Source organism: Castor canadensis, chromosome 17, assembly GCF_047511655.1.
Source record: "Castor canadensis chromosome 17, mCasCan1.hap1v2, whole genome shotgun sequence".
Lineage (NCBI taxonomy): Eukaryota > Metazoa > Chordata > Mammalia > Rodentia > Castoridae > Castor > Castor canadensis.
The window spans coordinates 45,944,879-45,963,576 of NC_133402.1; the positions used below are offsets into that span (position 1 = coordinate 45,944,879).

Sequence of the window (18,698 nt, forward strand, 5' to 3'; positions counted from 1 at the left end):
AGCACAGGGATATGGGCTGATGGCTGCCTACCAGTCATTGCCAGGAAGAAGCTGGGACAAGATGTGACTGTCAGTCCAGAGAGGGAATGCTTTGGGTTACTGTTGGCAGTCTGGAGGAAGGAGAGGAAGAAGAGGATGGCAGGGCAGGTGACCACCCCATTCCCCAGCTCCCAACTGTGCCACAGGTAGGTACAAGAACTTGCCTGTCATTTCACTATTGCAGCCACACCAGCTCTCCAAAGGAAAGGGCCGTATTTTAAACCTATACTCTTGGTGGGCACCTTTTTAAGGAAACTCCCATATTTATACACCTTCAAAATGTCTTTGTTTCAGCTAAGACTTTTTGGACAGACTGAACATGTCCAAAGGCTTTCCTATCTGCCATCTTTATGATGCAGCTGACCATGCCCCAAAGTGTTTCTGTCCACCATTTTTAACCTTTTGAATACGATCTTGAGCAAGCATGCTCAAGAAGGCGTTTTCCTATATAAATATGTCTAGGCTCTCCAATGTTTCCTTTGTTTGGGGAGGGCATGACTTTGGAAATAACTCCTATGTTCTCACCTGCTGCAGGTAGTAAGTCTTTCTCTACTCTTTCATTTCTCAGCCATGCTCATTTTTGGCTTTGCACTCACCAAGATGCAAACCCACTGCATTCAGTTAGATTCTGAACACTTCCAATACCCCAGGAAGGACTGGACATAGCCCACAGTTACACACAAAGGGACTGGGGAGCAATCAAGTGCAGCCTCCACCTGAGCCTGGGGCTGGGACACAGGACTGCCCAAGGTGGCCAAGGCAGGGAGGAGGCCCAGGGAGCCTGCACTCTCTGGGCCTTCCACTGCACAGTGGAAGCAGAAAACCCAAGCAACCTGGTGTAACAGAGCTGATGAAGGCCAAAAGTGACCACATCACTCAGTAAGGCAGACTAGAAATAGGGGAAATGGTTGGGATTCAGGCAGGCATCATATAACTTAGCCTGGAGCATTGCAGATAAGACACCTTCCCTCACTCCTCTGAGTCTCCTCGCCAACTGCAAATCATCTGCCAGCTGCAGAGCTAGGCAAAAAATGACTGAAACTTACATCTGCTTGAAGTTAGGGTACCTGAGAATTAGCATAAGTGTATGCAGAGTGATCCGTCGCCCTAGCCCAGGTGCCACCAAACCCCTCCTCTCACTCAGGTTACTGGCAATTTAAAACGTTTTGAAACAGAGCTCCCCCCTTCCCATGCTTCCTGCTTCTTCATTCCATCTGGTCAGTTGTAAGCCTTTCCTTTACCTCTAATAAACTCCATCACCCACCTTACTTCAGCCACGTGACCTGCCTGGAGTTTTCCATGCTTGACACAAAGAATCTGGGAATCTTCTGATCAAAGACTACACAAGCCTACACCCAAAAGTATTTTTGCTACAATCTGCTGTCTGGGCCAGGGAACTGAAATACAAAGCTGATCAAAGCTGGAGGGCCTCAACTTCCAGAATCACATCCAGGAACCTCAGGGCTCAAGGGACATCAAGTGGCCACAGTTCCTTTAAAGTAGTTTATTGTTCCCATAACTCTTAGGACAGTAATAGAAGACAGTATCTAAAGTTCCCAGGTTATGTTAAAAGGAACCCATATGCACTCCTCGTAGAGTTTATCAAAATGGGACTATGTATTTGTTTAGTCCCCTCTTCCGCCCCCAATTCCTCCTTAGCAGGAAAATGACATGCAAAATGATGCAGGTCATTCACCTTCTACAGTTACTGAACCATTTTCCAAAATCAACAGAAGTGATCAGCTGTCTGCAGGCTTGTGATTTAAATCATTTCGTAAAGTATTGAAAGGTTTGTGTGGGCCCATCCAGACCTCTCTGTGAGACTCTACACTTTCATGGTCAAGGACACAGGCCATATTAGAGATCATGTGCCCAGTCTGCTACAGATAGAGTGTCGATGGCGTATTTCTCCAGGCCTGTGGTCTTGTTCAGGCTCCTTCCCAACCTGGATGTGGACTGCAACACTTCACTCCAGACTGAACCAAACCACAACGGGTGAAGAAGTGATGTCAAAGAGGACGACATTCGAGGTGAGAATGCTTTGTGTAACAGACTGAACACGAGCGCTGCAGAGCCAAACAGAAACATACCTCAGTCTCTGACCAGTGCACGTAATTCTTGACAGTAGGCCAGGATGACCCCAGGTCACTTTAAGTCACATCAACACCTGATGAAATGTTAAAAAGAGATTCACCAGTCACACCCTGAAGTGTGGGTTGTGAAAGTCACTGAGGATCACAAGCACAGTCAGAAAGAATCAGAGGAGTAGATTCAACAGGTCATCTGTTCGTATGCTCAAGGAATCACACAACTGAGGGCACAAGGTGCCCTTCCCCACCCACTAAACATTTAGAAGTTAGATTTCCAGCTCCTTTGCTTTTTCTTTCTTCCCCCTGTACCCCCTGGGGGATTGGGATTTGAACTCAGGGCTTCACACTTGCACAGCAAGTGCTCTACTGCTCGAGACTCGCCTCCAGTCCATTTTTGCTCTGGTTACTTTGGAGATGGGGGTCTCTTGAACTATTTGTCCAGGTTAACCTTGAATCCTGATCCTCCCTATCTTAGCTTCCCAAGTAGCTAGGATTATAGGTGTGAACCACCAGTGCCCAGGCTCCTCCTATTTTTTGAGACAGGGTCTCACCATGTAGCTCGGGCTGGCCTGGAACTTGGCCCACATAGTATGTACCTCGGCTTTGGTACTCCAGATCTGTTGTTTTAAGCCACCAAGTTTGTGACAATTTGTCATGAGGCAACAGAACTTGTGACCAGGTACCAGGCAGAAAAGATGGGTGGTATAAGACCTGCTAAACTGTTCAAGGAAAAAGTTGGACAAATCCAAGGTACCATTGAGGATATAGAGGCTGCCCTTCTGAGCTGCATTACTGAGATGGAAGGTGTCATGTAAATGGAGACAGCCTTTACGAAGACAACAAACAAGGACCATCTAACACAGTGATTGCTACAAAACTTCAGTGTCTACATGCTGGACGGTGACTGGGTGGGGGGGCCTGTGAATGAACCCAAGAGAAGGTGATCTGGCTGGGTGCTGGTGGCTCACGCCTTGTAATCTTAGCTACTTGGGAGGCAGAGATTAGGAAGATCTCTGATCTCAAAGCCAGTCTGGGCAAATAGTTTGTGAGACCCTATCTTGAAGAATACTCAACTATATAAAGGGCTGGAGGAGTGGCTCAAGTGGTAGAGCACCTGCCTAGCAAGCATGAAGCTCTGAGTTCAAACCCCAGTGCTGCAAAAGGAAAAAACAGGTGGTGATGCAGTGTGATCCAGCAGGCTGAGCAAGAGTAAGAGCGGAAATCAGAGAGCCATCCAGTGGGGAGCCTGGCTCTAAAATCCAGATCCCAGAAGCAGCAGGCTGTGTGGGGACTGGCCAGGGCTTAAGGCTGGTGGAGAGGGGTATCAAGAAACGCTGATGACAATTTCGTTCTTGTTTCTTCAGCATCTGCCATGTGCCATGCACTTCCTCCACATTCCCAGCTGGGAGGGCACAGAGCTAGATTCAAACCCAGGACTGCCTGACTCTAAAGTCCAAGTGCCTTCTCCTACTTGCTGATGTCCACCCTCAAGGTCACAGGTGGCTGGGCTGCCTGAGCCTAAGTGTTTGCCCTGACAGATTCATTTCAGCTTATTCCACTCAACACAAGAAGGAGCTAGTGTTTCTTCCCCAGACACTCTGACTATCAGGGTCTTGACCCTACTGTGGAGACCTGTGACCCCAGGATATGTTCTGTACCTAGGAGGGAGGCTATCCATCCAGGACAAGACTCTGTCCCTGGCCTCTCAGAGTACTCTTCCTCATTAACAAAAATCCCAGGCCACCAGGAATGATATCTGCTCATCCCATCTCTGATGTCCTTGCTGCCTCTGTTTCCCATACTTGGGCAGCAATGGAATCTCTGCCTTCACCCGTGCCTGCAGGATGACTACTGGCTAACTAACCTTGGCCTCATCCTTGCTGTGCCTGGAAACCAGGGCACAAGAGGCTCTGAGTATCAGCTGAGAGAGAAGGGGAAGCTGGCGTTTTGGAGGCCTCTGGTCTCTAGTTGTTTCTGTTTGTCCATTGCAAAGGCCCAGCCTCTTTTTTTTTGGTGGTACTGGGATTTGAACTTGGTGCCTACTCCTTGTGTCACTCCTCTTTTTGTGATGGTTTTTTCCGAGATAGGGTCTCGAAAATGATTTGCCCAGGGATGGCTTTGAATCTTGATCCCCCTCATCTCTGCCTCCTGAGTAGCTAGGATTACAGGCGTGAGCCACCAGCAACGGACTAAGGCCCAGCCTCTTGACCACTCAGACAAATGGAGAGTGTGTGTGTGCCACCATCCCAGGGACCAGGGCAGCCAACCAAACACACACCTTTCAGTTTAAACCTCCTGCCTTAGGGACAAAGGGTTAGCATTTTTGTTGTGGTAGTAGTTGTGTCCAATAACCTTAAAGTAGGGGGGATAGAAATTCCTTACAGCTTGAGATGGGAAATAAACTTTTTTTTTCTTTTGGTGGTACTGGGGTTTGAATTCAAGACCTCGCGCTTACTAAGCAGGTGCTCTATCTCTTGAGCCACACATCCTGCTGTATTTTGGTTTAGTTATTTTTCAGGTAGGGTTTCATTTTTTGCCAGGGACTAGCCTCAGATGGCGATCCTCTCGATCTCCACTTCGTGAGTAGCTGGGAGCAAATCATCGCATGAGTCATGGCACCTGGCAGAAAGAAATTTTTAAAGGAAGCCTTTACAAAAGGCCATGGGCCATATCCAAAGAAGGGGTTCTTCTGGCAAACCAGGCAGCTCAGGGCGAAGGAAGGCAGAACACTCAGGAGATCACTGGAGCCAGACAGCCACATACTTTCTTGGCCCGGAGGACCAGGGCAGCCTCCAGAAAGGGTTATGTCAATGAGGATGGCCGGGATGGGAAATGTGGCCTCAGAAGCTGGTAACGTGACAAGATGTCATGTCACGAAGAGCCACCATTCCGGAAGGCCATCATTGTGGGTCATGAGCTACATTCCTTCCTTACAGCAGAAGGTGGCGCCCCTGCAAGAGCTACTGCCAAAGAAGGAAGAGAAAGAAGGGAACACAACCAGCTAGCAAATTTGGACTCATGGAGTAAATATCTAATCCTTATTCAAAAACTCTCTGCTTTGTCTTCGCTTATAAATCAGACACTGAAAGATTGACTGTGAAGTACATTTTTCCAGATAATGGATGATTCATCAAGTCACCATTTTGGCCAGGGTGGGAGATGCCTTCCAGATATCAGAAGAATGCTACAGGATTATTGATAATTAGTAACGAAGCCATTCTTCTGCGGGAGGGCCAGTCTTAGGGTTTTGAGGGTCATGAGCTACATTCCTTCCTTACAGCGCCCCTGCAAGGGCCACCTTCTGATGTCTGGTGTCCCACAGGCTTCGGACATCAGATTATCTTGTCTTCCTTTTCATTTCCTACATAAGCTTTACTGCAATGGTTACTGCTATTCTTATGCATATATCTTTTGCAGTCCTTATCACATTGGACAATGCCACAAACTCAAATACAAAAGGCAAACTAGGGAAAGGATATCTGTTGAATTAGAGGGTGCATACTCTACCAGAAAATTTGTAATACTGTCTTTTTCAATGTACTTCTGGTTATGTGTTTGAATCCCTTTGAGATGATGAGCCTTTGAAGGCCAAGAATGGGGGTAGACAGAGCTAGATGCACAGGAGGCCTCAGACATCTGCAGAATGGATGGAATTTGTTATCAAAATGACCCCGGCTGGATCTTTTGAAGATAATCTAGTCAAAATCAAACTCACTAGGCCTCCTCAGTGTGAGTCCCTAAAAGCAGATAAGGAAACAAAACAAAATGCAGCAAGCTGCTCTTCAAGAAAAGGTACTCTAAGTGGGGAGGACAGCTTTGGTCATGTCTCTGGATTCCTGCTGACTTAATAATTCTACTCTTTTCTTTGTACATAATCAGGGCTGGCAGAGTGGCTCAAGAGGTAAGAGCACCTGCTAAGCAAGCGTGAGGACTGTGGGTGTGGTTCAGTGGCAGAGCGCTTACCTAGCAAGTGCAAGGTCCTGGGTTTGATCCCCAGTACCAAAACAAACAAATAAAAAAGCAACCATGAAGCCCTGAGTTCAAGCTCCCATGCAGCCAAAAAAAAAAAAAAAGAAGGAATACATAGTCATAGTTCTTTTTCACTTATTTGTCTGTTTTTTGAGACAAGGTTTCCTATATAGCCTATGCTGGCTTCAAACTTGTGATCCTCAGCCTCCCAAATGCTGGGATTATAGGCAAGTACCACCATGCTTGACTTCACAATCAAATTCTTGCAGAAAGCAACATCAGACTTTTTGAAGACAGGACTGACAGATACTTGAGAAACTGATTTTAAGGCAATAAAACTATTGGTTTCTATATTCATACTTGACTTTGAAGTTTTTAATTTGGAAACATTTTAAAGGCAAAACTATGGTGACAGAAGACAGATCAATAGTGGCCTGATTGCAAAGAGGTCAGGAGGAACTTGTGGGGAGATGGGAATGTCATAGCATGTACTTGATAGATAGAACCAAGTGAATTGCACAGTTGAGATTGGTGGATCTTATGGTACTGCCTTATACCTCAAGAGAGCTGAAAATTTTTTTTTTTTTTACATTTAGATAAATAAAACATGAGGCATAAAATAAAATTAGACTTGATTAGTACAACATCTTTCTCTTACCCTTCAATCTGGCAATGTCCCCAGGGGCACCACTGCTAACAGTTTTGAGAGTGTACTTCTGGAGGCAATCTGTAATATGTAAGTGTATACCTATATAAATTACCACCTTTAATTTATTTTGCCAAATGGTCGATGTCAGGACCATTGCAGAGAAGCTTGAGTTTTCCTCACCACAATGTATCTTGGGAAACTCCACAGCAGCTTACAGAGCGCTACCTCATTCTTGTAAATGGTTGCCTGATGTTGCATTGGATGGAGCATAATTCATCTATTTGACTTCTTTGGGTGGGTGTGTGTGTGTGTGTGTGTGTGTGTGAGCGCTTGCTAGGCAAGCTCTCTACTGCTCGAGCCACACTGCCAGTCCTTTTTTTGTTAGCTCTTTTCAGAGAGTCTTGTGCTTTTGCCCAGCAAGCTTCAGACTGTGATCCTCCCATTTCTGCCTCCTATGTAGCAGGGATTAGAGATGTGTACCACCATGTCCAGAGGCACAAGCCCGGAGGATGGAAGATGTTATTTTAAGATTAAGCTGCATTGGTAGACATCTGGTAGGTAAGCTCTAAAAGAATTCGTTTTTTTGTTTGTTTGTTTGTTTGTTTTCTTTTTTTTCCTTTGTAGTGCTGGGGATCAAACCCAGGGCCTCATGTATGCTTAGCAAGCACTTTATCACTGAGCTACAAGCTCAGTTTCTGAAGGAGGCGCTAAGCATTGTGTATATTTAAAAAATGTCCTCTGTGTTCTGACAAGATAAGAACTTGCCTCTGACAGATTTAACCCAAGGCTGAGTGCCTGATAAGATCGCCAGCAACTTCCAGGCAGGTTCTGGAGGAATTCTGCATCTCTCAGCAGGGACAAAAAGGCCACCGGGCCCTGCCCGCCTCCACTCCACAGAGCTAGTTCTGCTTTCACACGTGGGCACAGCCTCTGTGTATGGTGCTTGGGCCCAAGGACAGCCACAATCCTCAGGGCCTTCAGGGCGTTCCCATCCACATTTCCTGTGCAACTGAGCATGAAATTCAAGTTGGCTCAACCTGTCTGATAGGTCCCTTGGCTAACAGGAAATTCAGGTGTGTGTAGGCGCTCTCGCTTGCAAACAATGTTTAAGAACTGGTTCTAATATCATTGAAAAACAACTGCTCACAGCTTTTGACTCAAAGCTTCATGTTTAAGGATTGCACCCACAAAATCTTATAGGTGTCCAAAGGTGACCTTACGGGACAATGGCCAAAGCATGGCATGTTGTAGCAAGCATCTCCCAATGGGAGCTGGTTTCACAGATGTGATAACCTGCCATTGAAATTCGAATTTTAGTATATGTGCATAAGCCAGGACATTGCCAATGAATTCTAAATGTTGTTCTGGGCTCAACTCAAATGACCAGAGCCACAGCAATTCTAGGTAACAGAGGGATGCGTTGTAAGCCAGAAGACCTGAGTGACTTCCATATATCCTTTTCCTGGGACTGCTAGCCAACCTCTGTGTTTGTCTTTTTTTTTTTGGTGGAACTGGGCTTTGAACTCAGAACCTCAGACTTGCTAGAAATGAACTCTTACCCCTTGAGCCACTCCACCACCCCCAGCCTCCTTGTTTTGTAACTTACTGCTCACTCTATTTTGTAACTAAGGTCAGAGTCTTAAAGAGATTAAGTAACTTGTCCAACCCACCTAGCAAATAAGTGGTGGAGTCAGGATTTGAACCCAGCTGTGCCCAGTTCCAAAGCTTATCTGATGAGCGAGGTTGTTTCTAGAAAGCTAGAAAGGTAACTGTGAGCCCTGGGACTCCCGTTTCTCTGCCTCCTCTCCCTGTCTGATTCCAGCCCAGAATCTGGGCCCTCTAGAGCGTGTGGTCCAAGGAGCTGGAAACTGAGTATCGAGCAAGAACCCAGATGCAAATATAGTAGCAACCCATAGAAGCTGGAGACGGTGAGTGACACCTGTCAGCCAGGCAGTGGGCAGGTGCTCCATCACCACAGGCGGAACCCTCGAGAGACAGAGACACCATGGCCTGGAGATGCCAGAACACAGATTTCCAGCATGAACGGCAGCTGGTTGAATCTCAACACAGCTCTCTACCGTGGCTGGTGTGTCACTCTACATAGGATCTTCCTGGCTCCCGGAGATGCCATACACCCTTCAAAAGCAGGGGTGTCATTTCATCACCACGCATCCTCTGTGGCATCCTGGATCTGCACACCAAGTGTTTATAAGATGAATGTTCTAGCAAAACACTCTTGGTTGCAACAGCCCCATGTTTCTGCCTCCAGATCAGTAACAGAAGATAAGGTGTCTGTTTGGATGAATGTGGTCACGCACCTTGCTAGCTCAGCTCCCAGCCGCACTATACACTGTCAGCAACTGCAGAAGCCTTCTCATGGTTCCCAGTGTTTTGTGATATGGCAGGTGGACAAGCAAGTGGGCAGACCCAAAGACAAAGACGGGAAGTCCAACTTCAACTCCATGTGGTGGTGGGATTCGGAAAGTTGACGAAACTCTTATTTCTGGAGACTGTCTCCGTTGTACAAAGGCACAGGCAGCAGATTGTCATATCATGCATTTTTGGAGACATGGCACATTTGTCCCCGAACACTTTGATCTGTCATCGAGGGGAGCAATGTTTGTGCTTCGTCTAAAAACTTTAAAAACTTTTACACCATCTGTGCTCATGAAAATATGTTAATTTTCTAAGACACTCCCAAATTTATTATTTAAGGATGTTCAAACCTTGAGGTGAAGCGTTTACCAGCTTTGCTGTCCTATTACCAAGCTGTGTTTCTACCCAGCCAGGATGGACGGAAGAGGCAGCCCATTCCCTGCATAGTCAGACCAAAAAGACTCTCAGACATTGCCTTGGCTTAGGCTCCACCCAGGAAAGACTGAAACATGCATATTATTTGTTCAAGTGCAGTAACTGAAGAAAGAACTTTTAGTTTCATAAAGGCTTGTCAACCAGGGGTCAAGTGCTAGTGACTCACACCTGCGATTCCAGCTACTCAGGAGGTGGAGAATGGGAGAATCACAGTTCGAGATTAGCCTGCGGTGCGGGGGAGAGTTCACAAGACCCCATCTCAACCAACAAAACCTGGGTGCGGTGCATGTGCCTGTAATCCCAGCTACATAAGAAGTATACGTAGGAGGATCACAGACCAGGTTGGCCAGGGCATAAACATGAGACCCTATTCAAAAAATAACTACAGAAAAAGGGCTGGCAGCATCGGTCAAGTGGTAGAGTACCTGCCTAGCAAGTGCAAGGCCCTGAGTTTAACCTCCAGTACTGCAAAACAAAACAAAAACCAAAAAAAACCCCTTGTCAACTGAATGTCTATGATGCAAAGTCTGAGTTCTTTTTACCATATTCTTTCTCCCTCCCTCTTTCCCTCTCTTCCTTTTTTTTTTCTTTTTTAAGATGGAGTCTCACTATGTAGTCCAGGCTGGACTTGAACTCACAATCCTCCTGCCCGACCTCCTGGGTGCTGGGATTACAGGTATGTACCACCATGCCAGGCTCTGATTTTCTACCGTCTTCTATCATTAATTCAGTATTGTTATATTCAGAAGACAAAAGCAAGTGCGCTGGGATATCAGGGAGTGCTGCAGTTGCAGTGTGGGGGGACCATGCAGGATAATACTGAGCTCTTGTTAATCAGCACTGCTACGGTAACCTGTCTTTCCCCATGGGGATCCTGCTGAGCTACACATTGAACCAGAGCTCTGGGCTTAGCTACTCCCTTCCAGTCTTTTTCCTAAGCTCCTTGAGATTCAGACAGACGACAGCACAGCACTGATATCCACACTGTCCACACACACTGCATTTTACACTGTCTCATCAGCAGGACCCCGCTGTCTTCTGGTTCTTCCCCTGGTAGGTTTCTGGAGGGGGACTGCATTCCTGCCAACCCACCCAGACCCCTGGCCTCTCCCTCCTAGACACGTATTGAAAGGGACCAGTGAGACTATAGGCATTTTCTAGACAACAATGATGCCCAGTGCTGGTGAGAGGCAGAGAGCAAGGCCCACGGGGCAGTCCCCCCCACCCGCTGCAGGGACACAGTACACTTGTCCCATCTGACTTGTTTCTACTTTCTAGTTGTCCCAGGATTTGAGTCATCTCTACAGCCTCTGACATTGTCTCCCCTCCCTTCTTCCTCTTCTGATTCACATCAGCATTGGAGCAAGAAGACTGGGTATTATTTTATTTTATTCTATTTTTTGGCAGTACTGGGGCTTGAACTCAGGGCCTTGTGCTTATAGCAGGCGTGCTACCACTCAGCCATACCTCCAGCCAAGGCTGGTGGCTAGAATTTACCGCTATTTAATCTTCTCACAGGGTGACCTGAAGAAGTTACCTAGTGGGATGGCGGAGTGGCTAAAGTGGTACAGTGCCTGCATAGCAAGTGTGAGACTCTGAGTTCAAACCCCAGTACCTCCAAAAGCAAGCAGACAAACAAACACAAGTTACCTAGCTTCTGTGAGACCCTCAGAAAGACTCCTGGGTTATTCATGTGTTTATTTATTTACAAGTGCTTCTGTGGCCAGGCATAGCTGGTTCACAGGGTCAGGGGTCCCCAGGAAATCTACAAATTAGCTTTGATTTAATTCCTATGTGTGACCCCAGCTTCTAAATTAAAGATTCGAAGAAGATCAGAAAACTGAGCCCAGAGAGGTGAAGCAACTTTTCCAAAGCCATAACGCTAACAGTTGACAAGATGTGAGGTTCGAACCAGGGTCCTGACTCTTAGGACTGGTGTTCCTTCTCTTCTGCCTGCTGCCTTGTGAACCGGATATTGCTGGTTTCTTCTTGGGCTCCAAACTGAACTACACCTTCCAGCCTCCCTTCCAGCTGGGTGGGGCCTGGCCACCCATTTCTAGCCAACAGAACGTTAACAGAAGTGACACAAGCAACTTCCATTCCCAGTCCATGGAAACCTCCCTTGTCAGAGTCCTCCTGCTCTGATTGTTTGTTTTTTTTCTTCCTTTTTTTCTATGCGTAGATGAACACAGATGACAAATGTTGAAAGTGACAGTGCAAGAAGGTAGAAGGAGCCTGGTCCTCCTACATGCTTGAGGAGAGCCTCTGAGGTTCAACATGTATTGTGTGTGAACTCATACACTGGGGTTTGTGTGTTATAAGAGCTCAAGGTGTGTTACAACTTAACTCTTAAACTCAGTGCAAAAAGTTAGTGAGAGTTAATCACTCAGTAGTGTAAATGAGCCACAGGAGGCCAGGCCTGAATTCAGTCTTCTTTTTTTTTTTTTTTGGTGATGCTGGGGTTTGAACTCAGGACCTTGCACTTGATAGGCAGGTGCTCTACCACTTGATCCATGCCCCCCGTCCTTTTTACTTTCATTTGTTTTTAATATAGGGTCTTATGCTCTTGCTCCGGCCAGCCTCAAACCTTGATCCTCCTACCTATGCCTCCCAAATAGCTGGGACCACAGATGTGGACCACCATGCCCAGTCTGTGTTTTGAGGTAGGGTCTTGCCCTGACTGGCCTTGGCCCTTGATCTTCCTATGTTTGCAACCCACCGCATCTGGCCTCAACATGGCCTCTCAACACAGTTGAGAGATGCTGTAACACGAGCTATGTGAGGCGGCCGCCAGGGTAACAGCAGAGTGCTTTACGGGAGATAAGCAGAAGGAATGCACTCTAAAATAAAGACAGAACGTAAAGTATAGTAACTCACAAGTACCACAGTTGTTTCTTTTCATTGTCCAGTGTCACGAGCTGTTCACGCTTTTTCTCGGGAGGCTGGTGGCACTGGCGTTCTGCTTGAGCCGTGCCCCAAGCCCTCTTTTGCTCTGGTCATTTTTGAGATAGGGTCTCTCTTTTTGCCTGAGCTGGCCTGGACCATACGCCTCCTATTTAGGCTTCCCCACATAGCTGGGATGATAAGCGTGCACCACCACACCCAGTTTTTACTGGTCAAGATGGGCTCTCGTGAAGTTTTTACTCAGGCTGGCCTCAAACCATGATCCTCTTGATCTCCGACTCCTGAGTAGCTAGGATTACAGGTGTGAGCACAGTGCCTGGCTGCTTTTTTTAGATGAAAGAATAGTTTTAGAGGGCAGTCAGTGTCTTCCAAGGCCCACCATTCATGGGGCACCATGCCCTGTGTTGGGAGCTGGGTTCTGGGGTCAGACTCCACCTCAGTTGGGTAGCCCTGGGCAAGTCACTTCACCTCTTTGTGCCTGCCTCCTTAACAGAGCATAGTGGCAGTACTTGCTGAGAACAGAGGGTGAATGACAAGCAGGTCCATGAAGAACTCCTCCTCCATCTTCCTGTGTTTGCTCAGAGGAAATCAGCTTCGGGGCTGGTGGAATGGTTCAAGGGGGAGAGCACCTGCCTAGCAAACGTGAGGCCCTGAGTTCAAACCTCCATGCCGCAAACAACAAACAAAAAACTGGCTTTATTTCTATTACTCAAACATTGTAGAACTTACTCACCCATCAAAATTACTATGACCAATGTCTGTTTTGGAAACGTATATTTACCTTTCCAAACATGCTTTAAGCGAAGTGATGTGCAGAAAGTCTCAACTTGCACTCTATATGCCAGAGGATCGAGTGTCAGGAGCAAGAGGAGACACCCCGGACTCCACAGGAGGAGGTGCAGTGGGTGACTGCACACAAAGCGACTGTCTATGAATAGTCTCATAAAGGGACTGGCCCTTAGAGATGTCACATTTACATTTAATCAGTTTGGTTGGTAATTACACATGGTTATCTTCCTCTGTTCCACTGCACTTTCAGAAACAGTTGGGGGTTTTGCATTGCTGAGCCACAGGGAATAACGAGACGTCGGGCATTAGTGTTTTCATGCAGAATGTCTGGGTTTTGGAAGGGATTACGGATGCCTATCTATAAAACAGAAGAGAGGCGGGCACAGAAAGTGCTCACACACAGCGGCTAGAAAGAGGAGCAGCTATAGGCAGTAATTTTAGAAACCGATGGATCAGATACAAACCCAAGGCTGCAGAGAGGTGAGGCAGGGATCTTGGCTCTTGCCCGGTTGTCTAGAATGCTGCCAGCTGCCTGGGACAAGGCGTTGAGCTAATTACAGGGTTGTGGTAAGTGGTTTGAAACAGTTTGATTGTGGGATAATTTTTATAATTCAGAATGGTAATTAAAGGGTCTGAACTTTTCTTAACCATCTAGGCTGAGAACATAGCCACAGGTCCCCCACAATCAGGGGGCTTACCCCCCGCTGCTCCATCTACCCTGACCTCACTCAGCGTTTGTCTGACCAGTAAGCTCTGCTCCCCCATCTCTGCCTCACACTTCCTTCCCACCCCAACTCCCCAAAAACCCTGGTGAGCCCCACTAGGCAAAAATGCAGGTGAGGCTTATGATCTGAGCAAAGGGTCTCAGCTCTCAGTGCAAACAGGCACTTCGGGGCTAATGGTACCATCCAGGTATGGGGCGCCTCTGAGACCCCCAGTGATCTGCGACACCTTTTCAGGGTGTTTGTGGAACAACGGGAAGGAAGAAACCATGTTGAGGCAAGGGTGGGCACTGGAAAGGGTGTGAGAAGCAGGTCCTCCACCAGCAAGCAACTGTGAATCTGCATCCAAAGCCCCAAAATCCCTCCAGTCTGCATCTCAGCAACTGTACTGTCACAAATGTGCAGAACATCACAGCCAGGAGAGCTCATTCTCAGACAGATCCGAATGGGGTAATTCAGTTTATACGATTTTATAGCCTGACCATATGATGGTAGCATTGGTTCCTGTCATCATGTCACCTGCACTATTTTTTTTTTTTTTGCTGGGCAGGCACTCTACCACTTGAGACACGACTCCATTCCTTGTTTTATTGATATGTTTTGGTTTTAAGTCAGGATTTTTTTGCTATGTAGCCCAGGCTGGCTTTGAACTTGCTATCCTCCTGCAATCAGTCTTCTTGAGTGCTGTGATTACAGACACATACCACCATACTTTGTTTGCATTTAGGTAACTTTTTCTTTTTTCTTTTTTGGAGGGGGGAGAGTTTACTGAGATGAAAAAGTGTGAAGTGGGAGAGCAGAACCCCCAGAGGGGCTTCTTGGAGGGGATTCCAAGAGAGAGTGCTCCCTGTACTAGTAATTCTTTTGCTTTTTGTTTTTATTTTGCTTTGCTTTTGGCTGTTCTGTAGTTGAAACTCAGGGCTTTGCACTTGTTAGGCAGGCGCTCTACCACTTGAGGCATGACTCTGATCCTTTTTTTTTTTGGTGGCGCTGGGGCTTGAACTCAGGGCCTTTACCTTGAGCCACTCTACCAGCCCTATTTTTGTAAGGGGTTTTTCTAGATAGGGTCTCGTGAACCTTTTGCCCAGGTGGCTTCGAACCGAGATCCTCCTGATCTCTGCCTCCTGAGTAGCCTGGATTACAGTCATGAGCCACCGGTGCCCAGCTCATCCTTTTGCTTTACAGATTTTAGTTGTCTTGCGATAGGGTCTCACTTTTTGCCCAGGATGCTCTGAACTTTGATCCTCTTATTTATGCCTCCCACATAGATGCACGCCACTGTGCCCAACTACTGTTTGAGGTGGGATCTTGCTAACTTTTTCCCCAAGCTGGCCTCAAACTCTTTGAATTTCGAGTAGCCAAGTAGCTGGGATTACAGATGTGAGCCACTGTACCCAGTCTCACTACGTAATTCTTAATACCTGTTTACTGAACAGACTTACCAAACTTAGTGTGAGCAATCCCCAATTGTTGAGCATGTTCTATTTTTTAACAGGAAAAACTAGAAGCACCCTAAGTATCCAACAACAGGGGACTAGCCAAAGCTATTTTGATTTATTTACACACACACACACACACACACACACACACACACACACACACACACTGAATATTTCGGTTATATATACGACCATTTTTTCAACAATAACTCTATGTTATTTCACATTATTAGTTTTAATTTCCTTCCCTTACATTGCTAGCCAGAGAGAACCCCCAGAAACATGTATGTAGATGGGGTTCAGCCATCACAGCCAGCATGGCAGCACCCAGGGTGAACCCTGGGGCTGAGCGGGGAGCCCCAAGCACACCTCTGAGACAGGCAGAAGAGCCAGCTCCTCTGACTCAGCTCAGGCCACCCTGCGGGCTGCGGGGCAGGGCCGGTGGGGCTCAGGGCCCCGCCAGTTACACATTCCAGACAACAGCCGCCAGCTCTCCCCGAATCCGGAGTGACGAATGCACACACTCACGGAGGTGAGCAACACATCATTTGATCCGTCTGTTCCCACTGTTGGGAGAAACAATGGCACAGGAATGGGGGCACTGGTCCAGTATCTGGGTGGGTTCTTGGAAACCAACCAACTTGACTTTTTAACCAGATTCTAATCTAACCAGTACTTCACTCCTGGAAACGGGAGCTGGTGGGAATACAGAAGTGTCTACACACCCCACTAAAATGCAAGCTGTACTCTTTGCTCTGTGGTGACACCAAGTTCATTTCCACTCTGCCAAGTCTTTCTTAAGGAAGTTGAAAGATTTATCAAACACACTGACTCTGCCAGGGCTCTGGTTCTGTCCATCTTTTCAGGACAGACAAAAGTGACTTTACTAATCAGATAGAGCTCAAAACTTCAGGTGCACTGCTGAATTCTGCTCCAACCACAAAAGCCCTCGGTTTGGCCCCACCACGTTGACAGGTCACAGAATAAGAAAGTGAGTCAGGAAAGTTCCTGGTATTTATACAGCGAACCATGACACAGAGGTTGGCCATTTGAGAACTTCCCAAAAGGAAGGGATTCTAGAGGAGCTACTGCAGACCAAAACGGCAGCCTCCCAGGGTCACACGGAAACCCAGATGTGTCACAGAAGCCAGTTCAGGATGGGCTGTCTTTCCCATCATGATTGACACCATATTCTCACTGGGGAAGTTCTGGACTGTTATCACAGAAAACCAGAAACATCTCAAAACATTTTCCAGAGTTTCAGTGCAGCTCCAGCAGTGGAAGGCACACACTTTTCCCACACAGTCTCACTAAACCACTTTCTTTCTTTTTTTTTGCAGGACTGGGGTTTGAACTCAGGGCCTTGTGCTCAGGCACTCTACCACTTGAGCCACACCCCCAGACCTTTTAGCTTTAGTTACTTTTCCAAAAAAAATCTCACTTTTATGTCCAGGTGCCCCTGGACTCATATTTATGCTTCCTGCATCGCTGGAATGACAGGCATGCACAAACACGCCCTGCTTTTATTGGTTGAGATGGGGTGTCTCGAACTTTTTTACGTGCGGTTGGTTTTGAACAGAGAGCCTCCTGATGTCTACCTCCCTGAGTAACTAGGATTATAGGCATGAGCCACTATGTACAGCTCAATTTTTAAATTCTTAAACTGATTTTTCTTTCTTCAAAAAGAATTCTGAAAATTCAGTACTAAGAAAGCACAGTAAAGATACAGATAGCGTCTTAAATGAGGTATTAAGTTTTCTGTCTACTGTGCAGCAATGTCACCTCCTTGCAAAAAAGGAACCAGGAAGCATTCCTGCCATGTATTTATAATGATGGCTGTCATGTTGACGCCCTGCACCTCATCCGTTTGGTTTTCTTCCTTGATTTAATCTACCACAATTCATCTACCTACTCCCCTTTAGGTGCAAAAATGACAACGAAGACCCAAACCATTTCCTAGATAGCTCTATTTTTAAAACATGAAAATCTGATCTAGTCTCAAAAAGGCCTCACATCAAGTTCTTACATGAAGACAACAGTTATTTACCACGTCTCAATTCCTTCAGGGCCTACAGGGCACGTCCCCACTGGCTCTCAGGTTTCTGGGACCTGGCCCTCCTCCCATCCGGAACTTCTGGAAATTGACACAATTCTCGGAACTACCCCTCCAGCAGTCAAAGTCCACTACCCAGAGGTGCAAGGGGTGGGGAAATGTCCACCTCCGGGACGCAGACATGTCTACCTGGCGCTTTCATTTTGAATTAAAGATCCAGAACTTCAGAGAGGGGAAAGGAGCGTGGGGACCGGTAACAAGGTGGTTTGGCAGGAAATCGGGACATCCAACCAGATTTCTTGCCGTTTCCCAGCCCAGGTAGGGGTGAGCCTGGAAGGGAAGCTATCTTCACCAGCTGCCTGGGTGACCCCGAGAATCCCAGCAAAGCGAGCTCTGGGGCGCGAAGGTCCCCTGGGACTCGAAAGCAGAGTGTTTTTTCCTCCTTTTCCGTCATCTTGTCCTTGGGAACCGCGAGGCGCCAGGTGGGGACACTCCCACGTGCCACGAGCTGTGCCCAGCCAGGGCGGGTTGCTCCAATCCAGAAGGACACTGGCAACTGCGCCCGACAAGGCGCGCGCAGAAGCCTCGCTGTCCTGGGGACGCCGTGTCCCCGAAGCATCCCAACTGCGACACTCCATTGTACAACCTCCGCACCCGGAGTCCCTCCGCACCCTAGCCGCTCGGCGCGGGCTGGCGAGCCACCTCCTCCACTGGGCGCCACCCGCACGCTGAGCCCCGCACTTACCTGTCCCACGCGGCAGACGCGCGGCACCCAGCAGCAGGGCCCCCAGCAGTGCCACTGTGACCCTGCAGCTCAGGCCGGCCATGGCTATAGGGCGCCTCGGCCTCGGGGTGGGGAAAGCGACTGTGGCGGGTGCTCGGAGCAGCGGCTGTGGGCGCCCAGCCGGGCACCAGGTGAGCTGCACTCCGCCCCAGCTCGCTCACCTGCGCGCAGGCGACAGCCAGGCCCCGCCCTGCGCAGCTGGAGAGCGCTGACCTGGCGGCTGCTTCCTCCCTGTCCTCCTCCCCTTCCTGCCTAGGCCACCACTTCTCCCGCCCAAGGGAGCACCCCGGGCGGGGGTGCTGGGTTCGCTTGCTAACCGCTGCGGCCTTGGGGCGGGCTTGTTCCCCACTTCCCGGGCTTTAGTTCTCCTTCCCAAGAAGAAGACAAGGGGAAACCAATCCGACTTCCCTTTGCATCTAGGTGTGCCTCGTTCTGGAGGAGAGTCATAT

The 18,698-nt window shown here is 47.8% G+C and overlaps 1 protein-coding gene across 3 annotated transcripts in view; it reads right to left on the reverse strand.

Moving 5' to 3' along the window:
• The window catches only part of Cdcp1 (CUB domain containing protein 1), a 50,509-nt gene extending 32,067 nt beyond the window's left edge, over positions 1 to 18,442 (reverse strand). Inside the window, exon 1 of one of the 3 annotated variants that reach the window (XM_020181568.2) lies at positions 18,211 to 18,441. In XM_020181568.2, coding sequence (XP_020037157.2) covers positions 18,211 to 18,292 — 82 coding nt within the window. In that variant the 5' untranslated portion in view covers positions 18,293 to 18,441. Of the gene's footprint in view, positions 1 to 2,129; positions 6,450 to 18,210 lie in introns of those variants that run through there. The other 2 variants (XM_074060150.1, XM_074060152.1) reach the window with 2 other exon arrangements.
• Positions 18,443 to 18,698: the final 256 nt, after the last annotated feature.